At 32.9% G+C, this 24,765-nt stretch overlaps 2 protein-coding genes across 2 annotated transcripts in view; both read right to left on the bottom strand.

Moving 5' to 3' along the window:
- Nucleotides 1-1,030: 1,030 nt before the first annotated feature.
- Nucleotides 1,031-11,399, bottom strand: LOC105180912 (serine protease snake). The gene is made up of 6 exons (XM_011137258.3): nt 11,196-11,399; nt 9,150-9,236; nt 7,461-7,725; nt 4,469-4,734; nt 1,761-1,924; nt 1,031-1,437 (listed from the first exon to the last, which is right to left on the bottom strand). Exons 1-6 carry the CDS (start codon nt 11,272-11,274, stop codon nt 1,246-1,248), a joined length of 1,053 nt encoding a protein of 350 aa, XP_011135560.2. The 5' UTR covers nt 11,275-11,399; the 3' UTR covers nt 1,031-1,245.
- A 5,781-nt stretch (nt 11,400-17,180) lies between these two features.
- Nucleotides 17,181-24,765, bottom strand: part of LOC105185634 (serine protease persephone) — a 28,811-nt gene continuing 21,226 nt past the window's right edge. Inside the window, exons 5-6 of the mRNA XM_025305042.1 lie at nt 19,332-19,495; nt 17,181-17,722 (exon numbers count right to left, since the gene is read on the bottom strand). Of these exons, the coding sequence (XP_025160827.1) occupies nt 17,531-17,722; nt 19,332-19,495 (356 nt within the window). The 3' untranslated portion in view covers nt 17,181-17,530. The remainder of the gene's footprint in view (nt 17,723-19,331; nt 19,496-24,765) is intronic.

Here is a 24,765-nt window from a genome sequence, read left to right as displayed (position 1 = left end):
GGAAACAACGCGAAGCATCGCGAAGTAAAGAAATGAAACCTAATTTACTGCATTTTTGAGATTTTTTCACCTTTCGGTCGCCATATTGGGTCCGCCATATTGAAAATTTACAAAATAAATTGCATAGGTTTTTATGACAAATAGTTTATGCACGATCATCATTGGTTTTAGGCTTACTGCAATGCCGGATCAAGATGAGAATTTGGACTTTTTAAAAATCGATTAAAAAAAGGTTTTAAAAGAACTATAAATTTCTCGTTTTCTTTATTTAAATTGCAAAATTTATTGTTAAATATGCGTCAAATCGATTTTTGGACTTTGGATTTTGAAAGAGCACATACAAAAATGCTCGGATATGTATTTTTTATAATTTTTTTCGATGGATCAATTTCAGGCTAACGAAAGTGCAGAGATAAACACATGTAAGTTTGACGTTAATGGGTTAATATAAATAGGCAATACGGTCTACTCAAGCCTGATGAAGGCATTAAAAATACAGAAAAACATAAAACTACACAACAAAGCATCCACAAAAAAGCGGAACGGAATTTCTGATTGATTAGCTCTACACCATTTCTTTTATTTGTTACTGTGCTACTTTACTATTTTTTTTCGATCGGAATGCACCCTTATTCGCAATAGAAAACATTTACAGCTTTTAATAGATTGCATGAATAATTATGTTATATAACATCAATGTAATATGAATGTAATTACTGTTATATAACATGTTACATTACTGTTATATTATTGTTATAATGTTATCTCCAGTTTATAACAAAACAATGTAACAAATATATAATACAATTATATTACAATTATGAAACCAAATTATATAACCTCAATATAACTAGAGTATAACATATATTATATTACATGTAATTTCTATGTTATATAACAGTTATATTCTGTGTTTGCTAAGTTGTTTTTGAAAAATTCTTAATCACATTTTCGCATTTAAGCAGAGCAACTCAACACAACACACATCATATCATATGTATTTTTTCACCAAATTTTTATTTAATATCTTAATAATTATCGTAATTGCTTGTAACATGATAAAAGACATTTTTACTTCATAATTTCTATGTACGAGCAGATGTACATATTATGTCAGATACTTTATATAATTGGGATTAAAATAAGAGGAGAATAGAATTAAAATTATAAAGAGAAAATTTTTATAAGGGCAAAAATATTATTATGAATTATACTTAATAATAAAATATATTTAAAAGTGAATTCTTAAGTGTCCTGATTATTTTTGAAGTACTCCGGCCATGCCACTCTTTCTATCCAGGGGATGTAGTGATAGACTCGAGTGTACACACCAGGTATGATACTTCCACACAGTCGTCCTATACTCGCAATACCAATTATGTTATACATACAGTCATGATTTGTGTTAAAAACGGTCAAAGGTCCTCCGCTGTTAACCTAACAAACATATTACACAAAATATATTGGCTTCGAGTGGAACGTAAAACTAGAACTTTTTATTTTTGCGCGGGCGACAGAAACTATTATTTAGATAATTTTTCGGATCTCCTGATCTTCCGATGCTTTTCCAACGTTATCTGATATTGATCAAATAATATAACTGATTATTTTATTTAGATCTAAATTTGGATTCAGAAATTGCAATAAAATATTGATGAAATTAATCATCGGAAATATAGGGAAACAATTTTGAAAAGAGAGAATAATTTACATATTATTAAATGAATATTCTCGATTCGAAACAAGAATTAATATATTACCTCACAAGCATCTCTTCCTTCTTCTCCTGCACATATTTGCCATTCATCAACAATGCCTCGTTTGAGCTGAGTATTGCCGTCTTCGAAAAAACTCTCATTGCAAGACTGCTGAGGAACTAAACTGAGCATTACTTTCAGCAAATCGTCGGAGTATTTATCGTCGGCTGTAACACAAAGTAATGAAAATTACAAAGCTATTTAAAGATTCACAATAAAAATTTCTGTTATAATATATAGTAATCCAATTCTCCTAATATTATATATTCTAATCAAGAAACTTTTAATGTGTAAATGATTTACTCTGTGTTTGTATACTATTCCATATTCACGATTATTTAAAAGGTATATTGTTATAGTTCTTCTTAATGTTAGCTACAAATGCAAACAAAAACACGTAGTGCCACTTAAAAACATTATACCTTGACATTCTGATTTCTTAAAAAATGACCTTTGAAAGAAAATTTTTTTATCATCATAATTACTCTCTTTAACAATGCTTTTTTCAAACATTTTCTCATATTATCAAAAAAACACACATAAGTGAGAAATTAAAGATATTCAATTTAAGTAGGCCATCTTATATGGACGTACACACACATATACAGGGTGGTTGATTATAAGTTGCCAACCCGAAATGTGAAAATAGATTGGGTTAAGATAAATATAAGGGTAATTATGCAGAATAGGTATTTTTTCGAATTTTGAGATTTTTTTGTTGCTATTGTGGTAAAAATTTTTGTTGTGACTCCAAAAGTAATAATGAATCGGGGGAGCCCGAAAAGTATGCAACCAACATATTTTATTTAACAATTTGTGGTAAACTTGTCAAAAGGCTACAGTACCTCCAATTTTGATGAAAATAGGGTAATTATGCAGAATAGGTACTTTTTCGAATTTTGAGATTTTTTTGTTGCTATTGTGGTAAAAATTTTTGTTGTGACTCCAAAAGTAATAATGAATCGGGGGAGACCGAAAAATATGTAACCTACATATTTTTTTAACAATTTGTGGAAAACTTGTCAAAAGACTACAACACCTCCAATTTCGATGAAAATAGAGTAATATATATTAGTGAATTTTACATATATTATCAAGAACACCCTCTCGAGTAACATGCAAAAAGTTTTAGTCCGTGCTTACTACGTGTTCGTTAAAAAGTTACTAACAAATGAAGTTAGTGATAAGAGTTTGCACCGAGCATGTGTACACACACACACACACACCGAAGGGGGCGTACGGGGGGGCCTTCGGCCCCCCACTCGCACCCCCCTCGAGAGTTAACGAGTGAAACTCGCTTCACGTGGAAAGTCGCAATAAGTCGCAAACTCACATGTGACTTTCCATATTTGTTACCAGCCAAACCCGATTTCAGAATAAACTAATTGCCCTTGTTATACTTTTTGGCAAAACAAATTTGATTATTTTTTTGGAAGGCGGGGGGAGGAGCTCCCCGCCATTATTTCGCCAACAATGCTTCGCCAACAATAATTAAAACATATATATTAGTCTATTTTCATCAAAATTGGAAGTGCTGTAGTCTTTTGACAAGTTTACCACAAATTGTTAAATAAAATATGTTGGTTGCATACTTTTCGGGCTCCCCCGATTCATTATTACTTTTGGAGTCACAACAAAAATTTTTACAATAGCAACAAAAAAATCTCAAAATTCGAAAAAGTACCTATTCTGCATAATTACCATAAGTTATATTAAATATTAAGTTATATTAATTATATTAAGATTATATTAATACTAAAGTAAAATTATTAAGAAATAAATATTTTTCGAGCTGTTTTGCATTTTTATCCTGATATATTTTTTAGTACAATATTAAATATATCTCGTAAACTGTTGGCAAATTTCTTTTGTGTTTTACAGTTTGAGCACTTTCCTCAATACAGTTTAGGACATACAGCTAATGGTCCGATTACAGAACTTAACTTCTGACAATTAAACCAAAACAATTTATCTTATTAGATTATCCACTTATATTTCAAGTTCCTTCAAAAGAAATATCCAGACCATTTTGATACCAAGCATACTTGTTTCAATAATCGTTTACAAAAATTTGTTCAGATGGAGTTAAAAGCGCAATAAATCACCACAATTATGAGCTACGTAACTTGCACGATAAACAATTTTATATGTAATTAGCTCCTGCAATCTACGAAATATAAGTGATAATATCCGACGTTACAATTGCAACGAAAAATTCAGAAAAAGACGTAAATATTTTTAATATATTCTTGTCTACTAGGTAAAATTATAATAAACAGGATTAATATCCGCATTATGTGCTGTTTTGAAACTTCTATCATAAAATCGATTACTATGAAAACCAATAATTAACCATATAAGCAGCGATTCACAATTGATGTTTATTTAATGTGTTCTTGACTTTTTATCGGAAAAAATATATTCAAACCAAAAATATTCGTTGTAAACGAATGTATATTATGATCATGTAAGATCTATAATATTTTCTTTTTGGGAATCATGTAATTAAAGAAAATGCTCTTTATAATCATAGTTTAAATAACTCAATATTATCCCAATGATAATTGACAAAGTCATATGCATTTGATTGTTTATTGAGCAAACTATAAATTTTGTATGTCATTTTGTAGATCATGATCATATGGAAAATTCACATAATTCCTGTTTTTTAAATCACATAATTATAAAAAAGCTTTTTTGTTATCTCTTACTCCAATCAAATCGTCCCCATCCAGTAGCAACTGCTTTGCCATCATTATCAATATCAGGCAAGTCAACCGGGAGACATGCCGGCCTGGCCCATGCGGTATAGGTAACTGGGGTTTCCAGCTTCATTATGGCTATGTCGTGATACACTGACGGCTGTTTATAATCAGGATGCGATATTATTTCGACGATTTTGATGGTTTGCGGCCTTGCATCGTCATTCGTTTGCGCTAGATTCAGGTCACCGACTCGTGCCCACTTCGGAGCTCCCCTTTAAGACAGATAAAATATATCAAGGTAGATGCATTTAGTTTAGAAGGAAAGGATGACTAACAAGATATATAATATTATATATCTACACTACTCAAAACAATTAGAGGAGCGCTTTAAAACTTGCAAAATTTGATGGTTTTTAAGAAGCCATATTTCAGCTTGGCGAGGTCGTAGAACAATGTTTCAGGGCGCATTTTAACGGGTGAACCCTTGACTTTAAAGAGGCTAAGGTTTCATTATTCGTCTCATCGAACTGTTTTTCTTGTGAGGCCTAAAATCAGGTCGTAAAAAAGTTGTGAAAATTTTATGATTTTGTAGCCATACACGAATAAAGCAGGGATGGAAATAAAAATGGCACCACACTCACTTTGAAGTAGTGAACTTTAAAACGCCGGAAGGAATATTGTTCTATCATATCTTGGAGCTGAGTTGTCGCATTTCATAGTGCATTTTGCAAGATTTTTAGCAATACCGCTGGCATTCGCGTTATCCGATGTGCACCACGGGGAGGTTGCTCGGTCGGATTTTGCACATCATGTGTATGATGTATGTGTACGTTAATATGAAGTGTGCGTGATATATGTGTGGATGTGTATGTGTCAGCAGAGATAAGGACCCTCTTCTATAAGAGGGTATCATACTCTGGAGGCCCGAAAATGAGGGTCAATTTCAGGATTTTTTTGTGACAAAGTGGTAGGCCAATCAGGCCTACCATATGACATATACGATATTTAAGTACATGTTTAGGTGCATTTACTGTATTTTTTATGTAAGGAAATATTGAGAAATATAAAAGTTATATATAATCTCGCAGAAGCCGTTCGCACGCGCGCTTGACTACGGTGTACATAGTGCCTCCTGTACGGCGTGCCTGAAAGCAAAAATGCTAAAAGAATATTAAACTAGAATGTATTCCTTACAAGTTGACGAAGGAAAATTGTAAAAAAGTTAAAAATTGTGAAAGTTATAGCACTTCGAAAAAAAGGTCTATTTTTTATCGAAAAAAAACGACGGTTTTTTATTGTTATCAATACATGGTTCACCGGGGACAAAAAACTCTACGTCAACTTGAGCATTGTGCTGTTATATTGATGTGAACAAAAAAGTAAGACAGCCGGAATAAAAGTACGTTCGGAATCGTGTACACCGTTTCCGAAAAAGTCGTTTTGAGATAAACGCGTTTAAAGTTTCGGTGACTGTTTTCTACGAGATACAGTGATAATTATTTCATCTTACCATTATTCTGCTGTTCCTGCACCATATTGCAGCCCTTCTGCATCAGTTAAAATGTCCTCTGTAGCCAATCTTTCAAGCCTACGAGCTGATCGTGCCTCTCGCGTGCTTTCCTGCGCTCGACGGTCGGCAGCTTCGACGCGCTGTTCATCAGCATACACGCACCACTGATGTGCTTTGTCGCCAATTTCTGACTTGCACTTGCTCGTCTCTTCAGCATTTTACTCTTGTTAGACTCACGCGATGTATACTGTCGAACGGACTGTGAGATACTGGTTGAAATCACCGGTGCAGGTATACAGGAATTTAAATCTAACGGCTCTAGTTCCCCTCTGCAAAGTAAGGTCGACATATGAGAAATGGACAATATAATATAGGAAACACAATACGAACAAGAGAGGGGCCTGCGGCAGGTATAATTCTCGTAAGCATCGAGTGATGATGTCTCAGACATCGTCGGTTTAGCGGCCGGCGCTACTTCGCTTCAACAGCTATAACTTCGTCAATTTTTGGAATTTCAGCTAGGGCTTAAAATACGCGGAAAGGATAGTATTTTCAAAATATGCAATAAAAAAAATTGATGTTTTGAAATTTCCAGAGTATGATACCCCCTAGCGATAACTTGCGCTACTTCATTTTCGCTAAGATGTCTCATTTTTATACATGCATACATACAATGTAGATATGTAAATTGTGTTTCTTGCGTTTAGAGTTTATTACAAACTTGCGAATTGATGTGATGCAAGTTTACTAGTGTAAAAGCTTCCTTTTACTTGTTAGATGTGTTTCCAGGTAATTGACTTTGAGTAGCACAATTTACATATATAAAAATGAGACATCTTAGCAAAAATGAAGTAGCGCAAGTAATTGCTTTAATAGAAGAGAGTCCTTATCTCTGCTGACACACTCACATACACATATACACATCACGCACACTTCATATTAACATATACATACACTATACACATGATGTGCAAAATTCGACTGAGCTTCCCTGTGGTGCACATCGGATAACGCGAATGCCAACGGTGTTGCTAAAAATCTTGCAAAATGCAAGGGTGACTATGAAATGTGACAACTCGACTCCAAAGTATGATAGAACAATGTTCCTTGCGGCGTTTTAAAGGGAAAGTTTCCTACTTCAAAGCGAGTGTGGTGCTATTTTTATTTCTATCCCTGCTTTATTATTGTATGGCTACAAAATCATGAAATTTCCACAATTTTTTCACGACCTGACTTTGGGCCTCACAAGAAAAACAATTCGATGAGACGAATAATAAAACCTTAGCCTCTTTAAAGTCGAGGCTTCACCTGTTAAAATGTGCCCTGGAACATTGTTCTACGACCTCACCAAGCTGAAATATGGCTTCTTAAAAACCATTAAATTTTGCAAGTTTTAAAGCGCTCCCCTAATTGTTTTGATTAGTATATATACTTCGACTTACCAGTACTTACCAGTACAGACTTACCAATACAGACTACCAGACTTACCAGTTGCTATCAGTACAATGGGCTACTGTCAGTATCACTCTGTCGGAAATCAGGCTACCAGCACATAGCCACAGTATCTCATTCTCTGTACTTTGGAATCCGATGGCCGTCATATGCGGAAATTCTTTTGGCTGAGCTTTTCTACTTCCGACGATCCATTTACGCGTGCTCAGAGCGCACCTCGATATATTCACAGGACGTTGGCCCGGTAAAAGTGTAGGTGGTAATGCCATGCCGAAGACAGCTTCCGCACTCTCCGCACATTCTATATAATGAAATTACATTGAAATTAATATACATATAGTAATCACTTACAAAAGTTATATCACTATTTTTATTTAAAAAATGAAGCGTTTTCTACGATACATAGAGCCGCGCTAATACTTATAAAACAGAGGAAATATGTTCTAATAAATATGGATAAAAAAATTAATATTGTCGATAAAATTAGTATTATTATATATTATAATTGTATTAATATTATTGTTATAAACAATTTATTTTAATTAAAACAAGTCTCTCGCTTTTGGTGCTTTTGTGCTTTCACAGTACGATAAGAATGATATTGTATTAGTCTAATAAAAAAATGGCAGAAATGCATTTTATGGCCGTGCATCAGAAGCGAGTGAGTGACTTGCTTTAATTAAAATAAATAATTATTCACAACTCCGACAATATTAATTTTAAGACCTATTTCAGAATCTTTTTCTTCCATTTTATGAATATTATCTGTCCTTAAAATTTTCTTCTTCTTCCTCTTTTCCCTTAAAATTCTTTTTTTAAACACTCTATGTAATGATCACATATATTATACACATGGAAAAAGAATAATGTTAAATAAAAAAAATATAATTTTATTCAAAAAGAAAAACTACAACATTAGGTATTGCCAGAAGCGTACGCATTTACTTCGATTATATTTATATAACGGTATTTTTTCTTTTCGTTATTGATAATATATGTATAATATATATATATATGATAATATATAATTTTACATGGCCATATATGGATAAAATTCATATATGATCCTTTATCCTCAAAATGTCTAGTCCAATGCGTACGTTCACTTGTACGCGAAAAGAATTCATCACACTAAATAAAAAACTTCTTTGTAATTTTCTTTTTAAATTAAATTAAAAAGCTAAATTAAAGCTAAATAAGTTTTGTTACTATTATTTTCTGTCTCAACATGTAAATACGAATGGAAAATATAAAAATTTGTAAAAATATAAATTATAATGCAAAATTTGTTAACTGCTATAAATTTTTTTATTTCGATGAATGCTTTTATCTAATTCCTAATTTTATTTAAAAATTGAAACTTATTTCTTCTAAATTTCGTATTGCTGAATTTAAGTGTTATCGATTATATGTATGCATTATGTTTCAAAAAGTTGGAATACTTTCTTCACTGCATTCGGAACATGTAAAATGTCTGGTGAGAGAAAGAACCTAATCGTAAGAATTTTTCATAAACAAATTATCTTGCTACATCCCTCGGGCCATCGGCTATATTCAAAACTGCACCTCAAAGTAGATGTTCAAATCGTTTTAAAAACGAGGACGTACATGATTCTTTCTTAATTATATTCATTAGTTAATTGAAGCATTGATTACTTCCATTTTCAATACACACGTTCCTCTTATTATCCATCTATTATTGAGAAATAAATTAGAACTACTTACTTGCTCGCGCTAATGATCCTCTGCTGTTGTCGAATATCAAAGTTCGCAGCGTGCTTATTCTTTCGGTAGTGCTCGTGCTCAAGATTCCTTCGATAAATATACATAATAATAATTATATAGGAAAGCAGATATATCGCATTGAACTAAAAATAGATATTATTATCATCTAATCATGAGATACGGAATTACTACTTTTTGTGACTATAATTTAAAAATAATAATTATTAAACATATCTTTTGCACGTGGAAATATAATTATTTAACTAGATGTTTTTTATGACAGAATATTAATTTTGGCTAATTTATTAAAAAGCAGGTCTTTAATATGCTAAATCCTTTTAGCTAAATTTTAATCTGAAACAGGAAAAAAATCATGATCATTTCGTTCACTGAAAAAAAATCATATACTTCTGTTGAGGAAGGAGGAAAAAAGAAGAAAAAAGAGAAAGGGAGGGGGAGAGAGCGAGAACAGGGAGAAATATATATACAAAGTGTACGAAAAGTATCGAAATCCCTTAATATCTTGGAAAATACGCATTTTAGAAACAAAATATTTCATACGAAAAGGTAGTAGGATTTTATAAGGCGTATTATATGGCAATATTATTATTACTAAAAGAGCGTTGTCAAGGTCACGTAAAAATCATCTTAACCCAGAGCTAGGCAAAATGTGCACGCGACGGCCGATTTTCGACTATCTCCGCCCACCGCTATCCTCTTTACCACGCCGCTTCGCGCGCTGCTTACAAGCCGCTCGAGTTTCAGGAGCGTTTCCAATAGTTTTCCACGTCACCCATGAAGTACTATTGTTGACGCGTTTTTTTTTAAGTGGTATCCCCAGTAAGCCTAATCCACTGATGACTGTAACAACCCGTAACTAATTGAACAGAAGCGAAATAAAATATGTTAAATGAAGAATATTCAAATCGATTTTCGGCGTCTTTTATTGGTAAAAGTGGAAACGTCAATTTGGATATTGCATGTAGCGAACCGCATAAGACGTGATAAGGAATCGTCGCTTAAAGAAGAACACTTCTCATTTTTTATAAACTTCATTTTTGAAAAATGAAGAGGCCTATTGGGGATACCACTTAAAAAGAAAACGCGTCAACAATAGTACCTCATGGGTGACGTGAAAACTATTGGAAACACGCTCCTGAGGCTCGAGCAGCTTGTAGGCAGCGCGCGGAGCGACGAGGTAAAGGGAATAGCGGTGGGCAGAGATAGTCGAAAATCGGCCGTCGCGTGCACATTTTGCCAAACTCTGTCTTAACCCATTAACGCCGAAAAGTCCAAAATTTCTTATATATGACAATTTTGCGGGTTGGATTTTCAGAATACAACTATTTCGTCCTTTGGTACATTTGGTCTTCAGTTACCTATACTATTTCGATGTGAAAAAAATCGTTAAAAAAAATGTATTTTCCGTGTTTTTTTTGTTTAAACCGCCATATTTATTTTTCTAGTAGAGATAGCTCAATTTTGACGCCGCCATTCGAAAGAGTACACCCAAAAACACTAGAAAATAAAGTTACATATAAATCGCTCACGTTTTACTTAGTAAGCAAGCATTTTCAAGCACAAAACTTGAAAATGAACAAACAAAAGGTTTTGGACTTTTCGGCGTTAATAGGTTAAATTTCTTAAATAGAATCCCTTATTTTTCATTACATATTTTTGTAGCTTATCTCGAAGGCTTTCTAAAATACTATAATTAAATGTTTTTTCGTTAAGTATTTTTCGAGTTACAGAACTTAAAAATTGCAATACCGCTAGTATTATGTTTTGGAAAGCCCTCGAGATAAGCTACAAAAATATGTATTGTAATAAAAAAATAGGTTCTATTTAAGAAATTTCAGATGACGTTCACGTGACCTTGACAATACTATTCAAGGTCATAATAATATTGCTATGTAATGCGCCTTACCCTACTATAAAACCCTACTAATTTTGTATGAAACATTGTTTTCTAAAATGCGTATTTTCCGAGATATTAAGGGAGATTTCGATACTTTTCGTATACCCTATATATATATAATTACTTACCTTCAACATCCTTCCCATGTATCGGTGACAGAATTAACGTCAGTAGTGTCAGTGAGATGCTCGCTGTGATAGTTGACATTCTTGATAACAGGCTTGGTCACAGGTTTCTGGTTCCAAGGACTCTCCGCGGTAGAAGACATACCTTGTCTGACTTGTCCGCTCACACTCATATCCATTTGCTATCAATTTTTCTGCTCCCCACCATGTCGCAAACAGTTCCACGATAGAAGTGGTAGCGGATTGTGAGATCATCTCACATAAGCCATTTTTTCACTTCTCGTTCCAAGCCATATAATTAGCTCGCGTGTTTTCCAAGAAAATAACCATTTTCACAGTCATTCACAATAGGACTGAATAGCGCCTGGTCGATAAATTATCAATGTAAGATTCAACGCAAGAAGTAAATTATTTCGTAGTAAGGAAGGAAACTCGTACATATACGATGAATTCAATTTATACAGGGTGCTAAATTTCAAACGTAACAGGTAAAAAATCTCGAAAACCTTGAAAGATATTAAAAAAAGCTGAAACACGTGTTCCATGATTTTGAAGGGGAAAGGCATTATCAGTTTTTTATTTGGAGAACATTTTCAAGGTCAGTTGAAGGTCAACTTAATTTTTTTAAATAGAAATTTTTTATTATATCTTCTTTTTCAACCAATTAAGTTTAACAACTTTTGTCTGCAACATTTCTTTATTTGCTTAATATATATTGAGATATTTAAGGAAAACTTGATAACTTTTTCAACATTTAACTTACGATATTTCGCTAACTATTCGTTGAAAGAAAAAATAGTATTAGACTTTTTTACTTTATTTACTATCAGAAATACATTGCTATAATAGTGCCCTCACTTTTGTTAATTTAATAATTTTGAAATTTCCAAAAGTCGATAAGTTAACAAAAGTTAGAGCACTATTATAGCATATATTCTTGATATAAATAAAGTAAAAAGTCTAATAATATTTTTTCTTTCGATGAATAGTTAGCGAGATATCGTAAGTTAAATGTTGAAAAAGATAGTACCAAGTTTTCCTTAAGTATTTCAAAACATATTAGGCAAATAAAAAAATGTTTCAGACAAAAGCTGTTAAAATTAATTAGCAGAAAAAGAAGATATAATAAAAAATTTCTATTTAAAAAAGTTAAGTTGAGCTTCAACTGACCTTGAAAATGTCCTCCAAATAAAAAACTGATAATGCTATTCTCTTTCCCCTTCGAAATCATGGAACACGTGTTTTAGCTTTTTTTAATATCTTTCATAGTTTTCGAGATTTTTTATCTGTTACGTTTGAAATTTAGTACCCTGTATAATAGGAAACTTATAACTTTGCATAATAGAAAAAGCTGTTATTTTTCGTAACAATATTTTGCATAAATTTTATGCTTCCATTGAACTTCAGTTGTCGCAAGTAGAAATTTTTTTACATATATCGACTCAAGTTTCTAGTTAAACGCAAATACAATGGATTTCAATTTCTATTATAGTTCACATGTCTTATGTATATTGTTGAATACATATAATGCTATATTCATATAGGAATTTAATTTTTTACATTAGATATAATATGCAATTATCTTGTATTAATCCCATATAAATCTCGCATTAACGATGTGATATATTTCTATATTATAATTTATTTGCAGGATTTTGTACATAACGTTAAAATATTACGCGTACGATTTAAAAAATAACGAAAAAGAGTTTAATTTATTCTTTATTAATAGTACTCACCATATTAGTATTAATATTACAGGTGTGTTTATATTGAACGTCCTGTATACTGATGTCCTCATTTATTCTGAATTTATTTTAAATAGAAATATGTTTATAAAATCTTGTATCATGAAAACCTTGATATGATATGCGATACAAGAATAAAGGAACAGAATAATTTTCTTTGAAATGAATAAATTTAGTCATGAGTATACAAGTACTATAAATTTTAGAATTTATTATGTATAATTGTATTATTGTTACTCCCGTAATATAATTTAATAACTGTATAATTGTATAACTGTTACTTTCATAATATAAATATCATTTAATTAGTTTTTTTTATGGATCATATGTCGAAAATTTTTGCATTGATAAACATCACACTAATTGTAGTCGTTATAACTATTAATTAAATTATATTTGTAGGCTACATTCTTTTAATTTTCTTTTTAATTTTAATCCACATATACGGGAAAATTTTCCCGTATATTTATCATCTGACACCTTGTTTATATGTATAAAATAATATAATAAATAAATAATTAATAAAAGATTGTATTCTCACTTTATTACTTTCATCGATTCTCTCTCTCTCTCTTTCTTCCTCCCTCCCTCCCTCCCACCCTCTCTCTCTTCTTTCCTCCTTCCTCCCTCCCTTCCTCCCTCCCTTCCTCCCTCCCTTCCTCCCTCCCTTCCTCCCTCCCTTCCTCCCGCCCTTCCTCCCTCCCTTCCTCCCTCCCTTCCTCCCTCCCTTCCTCCCTCCCTTCTCCCTTCCTTCCTCCCTCCCTCCCTTCCTCCCTCCCTCCCTCCCTCCCTCCCTCCCTCCCTCCCTTCCTCCCTCCCTCCCTTCCTCTCTCTCTCTCACTCTCTCTCTCTCTCTCGCTCGCTTGTAGATTTTCTTCTCCTGCTGTCTGCTCCTTCAGCGCGCTTGTAATGCCTCTAGTATCAAAAAAGCGAGATGCACGTTTTTTCTCTCCTGTGCCTCTAGCGATTCTTACTTTCTCTTCCTGAATCGAAATTTTCCGTGATTCGTACTTTATCTTAAAATATCTTCGTTTAGACAACGTACACAAAAAACACGAAAATGCCTTCCCCCCATTTTTTAGCCGAAATACCGAATTAATTAGGACTAAAAAATCTCAATGGTTTTGAAGCCATTGCTGAGATTTGAATACCTCATCTCGATTCAACTCGCAGTTTCGCGTAATAGAGGCACGGTCTGTCTCGTGTCATTCGGGCATACTTCGTTGCGCTGAATTTAGCACGAGGTACTACTGATCGAGTGCTTGATCGAGTTCTTTCAATTTTCTCAAAAATTTCCTTTCTTTTCCCATCTCTCTTCCTGTATCGTTAGACGAGTTTCATAGAGCAAACAAAATGTTATTGGTTGATTTTCGAACGCTGTGTATTATACCGATAGCATTTGCACGATTCAACTGTCGATTATGTACTTGATTATGTCTTGCGAGGTCATAAAAAGTGGAACATATGAATTTAGGGAGCCTTCAAGAAAATATGTCACGATTGTTGACGATTGGCGGAAATAGTTGTTCAAATCGATCCAAACGCATACTAAAAATCACTCTAAATTTCTTAGTGTAAAATCTCATTCAAGATGAAGGAAAATTCATGCGAAGCGATATCGAAAATATTACCAGTATCGTAATTATAATAGTGAACGTTTCATTCAAGTTTAAATTAGATTATAGCTCCATATATGTTTAACGTGTGTCATCATCTTCTAGCCGTTAATTGCAGCCTATGAACGAAAACTTGACTAATAAGGATATATTGTTACAAATTTAAAGAATACAACTTCTGAATTTCGATTCTTCGATCGCGACGATATTCTCCGCCTTTTCGCGTTTGTTTCTTATGTACCGCATACAGAAGTTGATGTAATCGTCTTAACACGTATCTTGTAAAGTGCAATCAATGTATTTTTCATTGAAGCACTTATTAACGAGTTCACTTATAAGTATAATAATGCAATAAAAATTTCACTGAAATTTGATTAATAGGAACAACTGTTCCCATTATTGAAATTGTTTGTGAACACAAACAGTATCATTGCACACAATGGAAATCGTTAATTTCATCATCGCATGTTTAGAAAATCGGATTTAGTATAATAAACTTATGTACTACAGATTGCAATGAAATTTTACTTCTACTAACCAAATTAATGAGATGTAAGAGTAATATATAAGGAATAAAAAGGCAATATTTTTATCAAAAGTTATAATGCTCAGTGATTATTGATGAAATATTCACTTTTCTGATTAAATCAGCAACATTATTATTGATTCATTTTAAGAAAGTAGCGATCACGATTTTCAGCCATATGTACAAGACGTACAATATGTACGATTGAAAACCACAGTGGCGCTAATAATATAAGTAAGTATTAAGGCTATTATGCCGGATACGTACTTAGGAACGTTTCGTTAATCCAATAGTTGCTGAAGTCTACGAATTACTATGCGGCAATGGCACCACATAGATGCGTAAAGGGCTTCGTCACTGATCCAGTCAGAAACGAATAAATAATTTCGTGATCTTATCTAGTTATTCTCCTTTTCTTTTCTTGAATTAATGTGAAAACAAGGATGTTTTTTTTTTCTTTCACTTGAAAATCCATGCGAATGAACGACTTTCACACGTACATCGGGAGATGACGCGGGCGACAATTGAAGATGCGATTGCTCACGTAATATTTTGCCATTTATTGCTATCATTATTATAATTATGAGCAATTATTAATTATAACTATTAATATTAATTATTATAATTGATTACGATTATTACGAATACGATTATTAGTTGCTACCGTTGCGGCTATATACCTTTATAAATAAGAATCGAGACACCGACGGCTATAGACAAAAGAAATTGAATAAATTGAAATTCTATTAACCTAAAGGTATGTTATCATCTTTTATATTGACTCATTTCATCCTTGAACGACAATCAGGAAATCAAGGAATAGAAGAATGCAGAAGGTAAATTTTTTTGTTTGTTTGTGTGAGTGCATGAATTTTATTTATTATTTTCTTGTTATTCAACCGCCAAGGTGATCATTAATAATCAGTGCTATAATATCTCCGTTATACTAATTTACGTATAAAACGTAATCAATCGGGTTCTTGGAAATGACGAATTGTATTATCTTTTATTAACACTGTTTATTATTTGTAAATTTGTAATCTACTCTTAATTGCATAAGAAGTTCAATTCAATTAGACAAGTCGACGCCTATGTAAAATTGTATAATATACTGTAAGTGCCCTTTGTAACGGTTAAGTCCTGCGTCTTCTATTCTAGTTTAGCTTGGTCAATACAAACTTAAATTAACAGAATTCATTAAGTGACAGTATAAATATTAATTTATAAATTATAAATATGAAAGTACACTTTTATTATCTTAGATGATTTTATTATTATAAGTTGGAAAGAAAAAAAATTAAAAATTTCAGTGAGAAACTTATCTCCTATTTAGTTAATAAAAAATATTAAAGTTCATAAAATAATAAGTAATTATTTTTGCAACACAGCATTTTTATTGAATTTCTGCGAATTATACTGAATTGTATTATATAAATGCAACACAACTAAAAAATTTTCGCAGATTTTATAAAATAATTAGTTGGAAGTGTATGTAATAGGTAAGATTTCTGAATTTTCAAAATTATCCCAGATGCTAGAGAAGGACAATAAAGTTTCTTTGTAATAATTGCGAAGAGGAATAATTTTCTGATACATTGTTAAACATTGTCAGATAAATTGATCATAGATTACAATCAATTTAAGGAACATTGTTTAGAAATTATAAACTTTAGATTTTTGTAACTTTTGAACTGTTATTCTGCAAATCGTGTTGAGTTATATGCTGCATAACATAACATAATAAATAAACGGTCAAAGGTGTTCCGAAAATCGTAGAGATTGGAAAACAATTGATCGCAACGAATAGGGTTGAACAAATCAAATTAATTCAAATTTTGATAACTTGTACAGAATTGTGCTACACAAGTGCAATAATACTTTCTAATGACAAAATATCGTCAAATTGTTAAATTCTGTAATAACAATTTAAATAAAAGAAGTTTTTAGAAGTTACAAACTTTACGTTCCTGTAACTTTTGAACTATGGTAATCGGAATTTATGAGTTATGGAAAAATTAAAATAGATAAATACATAGACATATAAGACAGTTTTAAGATAGGCAGGAATTATTAAATATAAATAAAAATAATCTCCTCATCAATTTTTTTCTTACATTAAAACATTGATTTTAAAATTCCTTGATCACATTCTTATTGCATTTGATCAGATCAACTTACACAACTCATATCATATGCATTTTTTCATCAAATTTTTATTTAATATCTTAATATTTATCGTAGTTGTTTGTAACATATATATGATAAAGGACATTTTTACTTCATAATTTCTATATACAAGCAGATATACGTATTATGTCAGACACTTTGTATAATTGGGATTAAAATAAGAGGAGAATAAGATTAAAATTATGAAAAGAAAATTTTCATAAAGACAAAAATATTATTATAAATTATACTTAATAATAAAATATATTTAAAAATTAATTTTTAAGTGTCCTGATTATTTTTGAAGTACTCCGGCCATGCCGCTCTTTCTATCCAGGGGATGTAGTGATAGACTCGAGTGTACACACCAGGTAAGATGCTTCCGCACAGTTGTCCTATACTCGTAATACCAATTATGTTATACATACAGTAATGAACATTGTTAAAAACGGTCAGAGGTCCTCCGCTGTCACCCTAACAAATAGATAACATGTTATATAAAAAAATTATCTTCCAGTGCAATATAAAATTAGAACTTTTTATTTTTGCGCGGATAATAGAAACTATTAATCTTTTGGATATTCTGATCTTTCGATGCTTTTCTGTTTCAACGTCATCTAATATTAACGGTATAATTGATTATTTTGTTTAGAACTAGATTTAGATTCAGAAATTATTAGGAGTACAAATAAGTTTCCGCCATTTGACCAAAGATGGCCCCACCAGAAGGTTATGTTGAAATTGTCAGATGTAAAACGTAATATCGTAAGTTTGGACATCTGGTAACAACATAACCTTGAAGTATTAGTGACTCCGTATCAGCATCACATAATTTTTTTCGTGCGAAAATGTCAAGTTTTGTGCCGAATAAGCGTCATTTGCGGGAACTTTTGATTTCTTTAATTTGAAGAAATCTGCAGCTGAGGCGCATCGATTGCTTGTAGAAGCATATGGTGAGACTGCTTTAAGTGAGAGAAGTTGTCGTGAGTGGTTTCAAAAGTTTAAAAACGGTGAGTTTGACGTGGAAGACAAAGACGTAGTGGAAGTCCGAAAGTATACGAAGACACGGAATTGGAAGCATTATTGGAGGAAAATTCGTACCAAACGCAAGAAGAACTTGCACTTACATTAGAAGTGACTCAACAAGCAATTTCACATCGTTTAAAATCGTTGGGAATGATTCAAAAACAAGGAAATTGGATTCCATATGAATTGAAGCCGAGAGACGTTGAACGCCGATTTTGCACGTGTGAAATGGCCTGGCTGCTTGCCAGGCATAAAAGAAAGGATTTTTTGCATCGTATAGTCACTAGTGATGAAAAATGGATCCACTACGATAACCCAAAGAAGAAAAAATCATGGGGACCATCTGGCCATGCTTCAACATCGACAGCCAAACTGAATATTCATGGAAAAATACTCATGCTGTATATTTGGTGGGATCAGCTTGGTGTCGTGTATTATGAGTTGTTCAAACCGAGCGAAACCATCACTGGAGCTCTCTACCGAACACAATTAATGAGATTGAGCCGAGCACTCAAGGAAAAACGCGCCCATTACTACTCCAGACACGACAAAATTATTCTCCTATATGACAACGCTCGGCCACATGTTGCAAAACCGGTCAAAACCTATTTGGAAACACTTAATTGGGAAGTCCTATCCCACCCGCCGTATTCATCAGACATTGCCCCTTCCGATTATCACTTGTTCCGGTCGATGGCACATGGCCTGTCTAAGCAGCGCTATATATCATATAAAGATACTAAAAATTGGGTCGATTCGTGGATAGCCTCAAAAGATGAAGAGTTCTTCCGACGTGATATCCGAATGCTGCTAGAAAGATGGAAAAAAGTAGTGGCTAGTGATGGACAATACTTTGAATAAAACGTAATGTACTGTTCTTTCACAATAAATTCCTAATTTTTGATAGAAAACGGCGGAAACTTATTTGTACTCCTAATACATTAAAAATATTGTTGAAATTAACCATCGGTTGTGGAGAAACAAATTTAAAAAGAAAGAATAATTTACATATTATTAGATGAATATTCTCGACTCGAAGTAGAAATCAATATATTACCTGACAAATATCCTTTCTTATTTCTCCCGCACATATTTGCCATTTGTCAATAATGCCTCGTGCGAACTGAGCACTGTCGCTTTCGAAAAAGCTCTCATTGCAAGTCTGTTGCGGAACCAAACTGAGCGTCGTTTTCAGCAAATTATCGGGGCTTCCTTCCTCGGCTGTAGCACAAAGTAGTGCAAAATTATAAAGTTATTCAAAGATTCACAACAAAGATTCCTGTTATAATATTTAGTAATCCATTTCTTTTTCTAATGTTATACATTCTAATGAAGAAACTTTTAATGTGTAAATGATTAACTATGTGTTTGTCTATTTTTCTATATTTAAGATTATATAAAAGGTATATTGTTATAGTTCTCCTTAATGTTAGTTACAAATGCAAACAAAAACACGTAGTGCCACTTAAAAACATTATACCTTGACTTTCTCTTAAAAAATGACTTTCGAAAGAAAACTTTTTTGTCATCATAATTACTCTTTTTAACAATGCTTTTTTCAAATTATATTTTCAATTATGTTTTCTTATATTATCAAAAACACACACATACAAGTGAGAAATTTAAGATATTCAATTTAAGTGGTTCATCTTATATGCACGTACACTCAGAGGCAGGTATGGTGTCCCTCGGCGATGTCGTATACGCCTGTAAAACAATCGAAAGCGATGACAGGCATATACGCATATGCATATGGGCATACTATACAGCGTGAGAGAAGCGAAGAAGGAGAAGTGGTGGGAGACGTTCCGATGTTGCATTCTTATCGCACGTCGCACGATCGAGAGAGAAACTCACTCTCTCTACGCTTGAATGCAGGCAATATGAGTGAGACAGCTATAGAGACACCGCGCTGTCTCTATAGGTGTCTCGCTCGCTCTAATAACCATGTATCACGCTTTCCTCTTTTCTCCTTAGCAGAAATGCCGATTAAGAAGGCAATCCTGTCTGTAGGCCAGAAAAATAAGCTATTTTCGCGAATTTTTTTTTCGGAAACTAAGCAGACGATTAATTTCAAACTTGATAAAAATAATAATATATATTTTATTGATGAGAATGAATTTTTATGGCGTTATAAAAGAGAAAAGCGCGATACATGGCTATTACAGCGAGTGAGACACCTATAGAGATAGCGCGGTGCATATAAAAAATTAATATTTTTTTATTTCGCTAGTTCATACGATAGATAGACATGTTTCGAATATGTAATTAGATGCTGAAATCGATCGGTCGACTTTTTTATATAAAAAAAAGTTTTTTCTCTGATTTCAGAAGATGCTATATAGCGTCTCGTTATTATTATTGTAATTTTTATTATTATTAAATGTCTCCTAATTTTTTTTACATTTTCAAGAGCGGAACCTATATTTTAAGTAGCATTTTAAGGAAGATGTTGCATTTATTCTCCCTCCTTCTCGTAGTCTTTTTAAAAGTAAAGATATGTTGCGTCTAAAAAAAAATTGCACAATTTGACATATCTTACGGCATAAAATAAGTATTTTCGTAAATTTCATGAAATATCGTTTTCTTGCAAATAAAATATTCTTAACGTAAAATCATCGATATTTATGATGATTTTTCAAATATAATTTTTAAATGCCTTAAAATATTAAAAAAGTAGTTCGTTTTCTATTTCCTTAATTCAAACGAGTTAGCGGCAACTTCGTAGATTAATTATTTTACTTGCGTTTTTGTCCCAGTCTACCGTATTTCGAGATTTTATAGGAACCATGAAACTGCGCGCGCCTAAACACGTCACGTTATTTTCTGTATATTTGCTACATTATTATTCATATAACGCTATAAAAATTAATTCTTATCAATAAAATATATATTATTATTTCTATCAAGTTTGAAATCAATCATCTGCTTAGTTTCCGAAAAAGAATTCGCGAAAATAGCTTATTTTTCTGACCTACAGACAGGATTGCCTCCTTAATCGGCATTTCTGCTAAGGAGAAAAGAGGAAAGCGTGATACATGGTTATTAGAGCGAGCGAGACACCTATAGAGACAGCGCGGTGTCTCTATAGCTGTCTCACTCATATTACCTGCATTCAAACGTAGAGAGAGTGAGACAGCTATTGGAGACACCATTAACCGTACCACGTCTGGTAATGCTTTCTCTCTCGATCGTGCGACGTGCGATAAGAATGCAACATCGGAACGTCTCCCACCACTTCTCCCTCTTCGCTTCTCTCTCGCGCTGTACAGTATGCCCATATGCATATGCGTATATTCCTGTCATGGCTTTCGATTGTTTTACAGGCGTATACGACATCGCCGAGGAACACCATACCTGCCTCTGAGTGTACACACATATACCATACATATACAGGGTGGGGAGTTATAAGTTTACAACTCGAAATGTGAAGGTAGATTGGGTTAAGATAAACATAAAAGTCTCATATCGTTTTGCGAGATTCGCAATAATTATCGAGTTATTAATGACAGAAGTCTGAGGAATGGGAGCGCGCTGACATAGATGATTAGAGAAGCGTTGCAGCTACTTAGGCCACAGCGCGGCCCACTCGACCCAGCAACTGTTGGCGGCGTGCGGCGAGACGTAGGTCCGGCGAGATAAAACGAATAGCGGCGCATTGTCTTTCCCCTCGCCGCGCATCGGCAACAGTTGCTGGATCGACTGGGCCGTGCTGCGGCCTAAGCTGCAACGCTTCTCCAATCATCTATGCCGGCGCGCTCCCACTCCTTAGATTTCTGTCATTAATAACTTGATAATTATTGCGAATCTCGCAAAACGGTATGGGACTTTTATGTTTATCTTAACCCAATCTACCTTCACACTTCGAGTTGTAAACTTATAACTTTCCACCCTGTATATTCATATGAATATACTTTATATAATAAATAAATAAATAAATAAATAAATACATGTATTTTTTTAAATTCCTGTAATATATGCCACCTGTAAAAATACTAAAGTAAAATTATAAAAAAATTAATATTTTTCGAGCTGTTTTGCATTTCTTTTTCTGGTATACTTTTCAATACAAGATATTAAGTATTTCATAAACTGTTGGCAAATTTCTGATGTACTTTGTATTTTACAGTTTGAGCACTTTTCTCAATACAGTTTAGAATATACTGCCCAACTTAACTTTTGACAATTAAATCAAAACAATTCATCTTGTTAAATTATCGGCTTATATTTCAAGCTGCATCAAAATAAATATCCAGACTGTTTTGATACCAAGCATACACTCGTTTCAATAATCATTTACACACATTTTTTCCGATGAAGTTAAAAGCGCAATAAATAGCCACAATTATGAGCTACTAAATAACTTACACAATAATTCGTTATTAGTTGTAAATGCAAAACTGTAATGTAATTAGTGACAATATATGAGATACAAGTGGTAATATCTGATATTACAACTGTAACTGTAAAAATTTAACCACGTAAGCAGTGGTTCGCAATTAATGTTTATTTAATGTACTCTTAACTTTTTATCGGAAAGAATATGTTCAAACTGTGTTGTAAGTGTTTATAAAGGGTGTCCCAAAATTCATGCAAGAAGTAATTTTGATAAAAAACATAGGTTTATAATTAAAAACTGAAAATTTTTTATTGATTCATAAAGTATACAGTATAGGGTTATGTATGGAATAGCATATCGGGTAAACGGCCACAGCGCAAAGAGTTCGTTGAATAGATTATGGAACAACAAGTGGATGCTGATTTTTCGAACAAAATCATCTTCAGCGATGAAGCTCATTTTCATCTTGATGGCTTGGTTAATCGACAAAATTGTCGCATTTGGGGTTAAGAAAATCCACGAGTGATTTTTGAGAAACAAATGCATCGACAACGTGTCACTATTTGGTGCGGATTTTGGGCTGGAGGCATCATCGGACTATTCTTCTTCGAAAATGCGGCTGGTCAGGCAATAACAGTTAATGGTGCTCGCTATCGCGACATGATAAACTAATTTTTTGTGCCTAAATTGCAAGATATGGAGGATGGTGGATGACATGTGGTTTCAACAAGCCACGTGCCACATGCCATACAGCCCGAGAAACAATTCAATTACTGCATGAGTCATTTCCTGGTCGTGTAATTTCCCGTTTTGGTGATCAGATTTGGCCACCCAGATCATGCGATTTAACGCCGTTGGACTTTTTTCTTTGGGGTTTTTTGAAGTCTAAGGTTTATGCCAACAAGCTTACGACCACCCACGCTTTAAAGGAGGAAATTAAGCACTGTATCAACAAAATTCAACCACATTTATGCAAAACGGTCATGAAAAATTTCAACAAAGGAGTGCATATGTGCCAGTAAAGCCGTGGAGGCCATTTACCCGATATGCTATTCCATACATAAGCTTATACTGTATACTTTATGAATCAATAAAAAATTTACAATTTTTAATTATAAAACTGTGTTTTCTATCAAAATTACTTCTTGCGCGAATTTTGGGACATCCTTTATATTACGATAATATAAAATCTATAATATTTTCTTTTTCCAAAGCTCATGTAATTATAAGAAAGTGCGCTCTTTATAGTTTAATTAACTCGATGCTATTTCAATGATAACTGAAAGTCGTATTTAATTTGCATTAAAACGCATTTAATTGTTAATTGAGCAAAGTATAAAGAATAATGGGTAAAAAGTACCGATTTTGGCCCATCATGGGAAACGAACAAAACATCATTTATGTAGGATTTTGACTTGCTGAACACGATGCTATCGTTAGTTTTTCTTTAAACCCCGGGGAACATGTTTGAATCCGAGAATTTATTATCCAATAATCGAATGACCCAAGAAGATTTTGCGTAAATTTTGAAGCTATTGTACACTCGTATATTAGCTAAATTAGCTGAAAACAGTTTAGATATTCGATTTAGAAATATTTTTGATCTAACAGTTAGAGGGGTTCTCCTTTTATACAAAATTTGCTAACAAATAATATATACCGTGTCACAGATTATTCGTATCATCTGATTTTTTTGTAAACACATTTTAGGGAAAAATGTTTCAGACAAAAGTTGTATGGTTTCAAAAGGGACATATAATAACTATATCATTTTGTTTACAGATGGCGCCACTTCCGAGATATTTACTGATCATTACGTTTTTTTAAATGGAAACCTTAATTTTTTATTATATCATCTTTTTCTACTAATTACTTTTAACAACTTTTCTCTGAAATATTTTTTCATTTGCCTTTTTTTAAGATATTTAAGGAAAAGTCGGTAACTTTTTCAATATTTAATGATATATTAAATGGTAAATGATTTCGAATTTGAACATGTTCCCCGAGGTTTAGAGGAAAATTAACGACGGCAGCGTGTTTAGCAGATTAATCCTATTATAATCCTATAGAAATGACATGTTTCGTTTCTTTTCCACAATGGGCTAAAATCAGTATTTTTTACCTATTGTCCTTTGGTATGTGGGTCATGATC

Source organism: Harpegnathos saltator, unplaced genomic scaffold (assembly GCF_003227715.2).
Source record: "Harpegnathos saltator strain DR-91 unplaced genomic scaffold, Hsal_v8.6 scaffold67, whole genome shotgun sequence".
Taxonomy (NCBI): Eukaryota; Metazoa; Arthropoda; class Insecta; order Hymenoptera; family Formicidae; genus Harpegnathos; species Harpegnathos saltator.
This window is presented reverse-complemented; position numbering and strand designations above follow the sequence as displayed.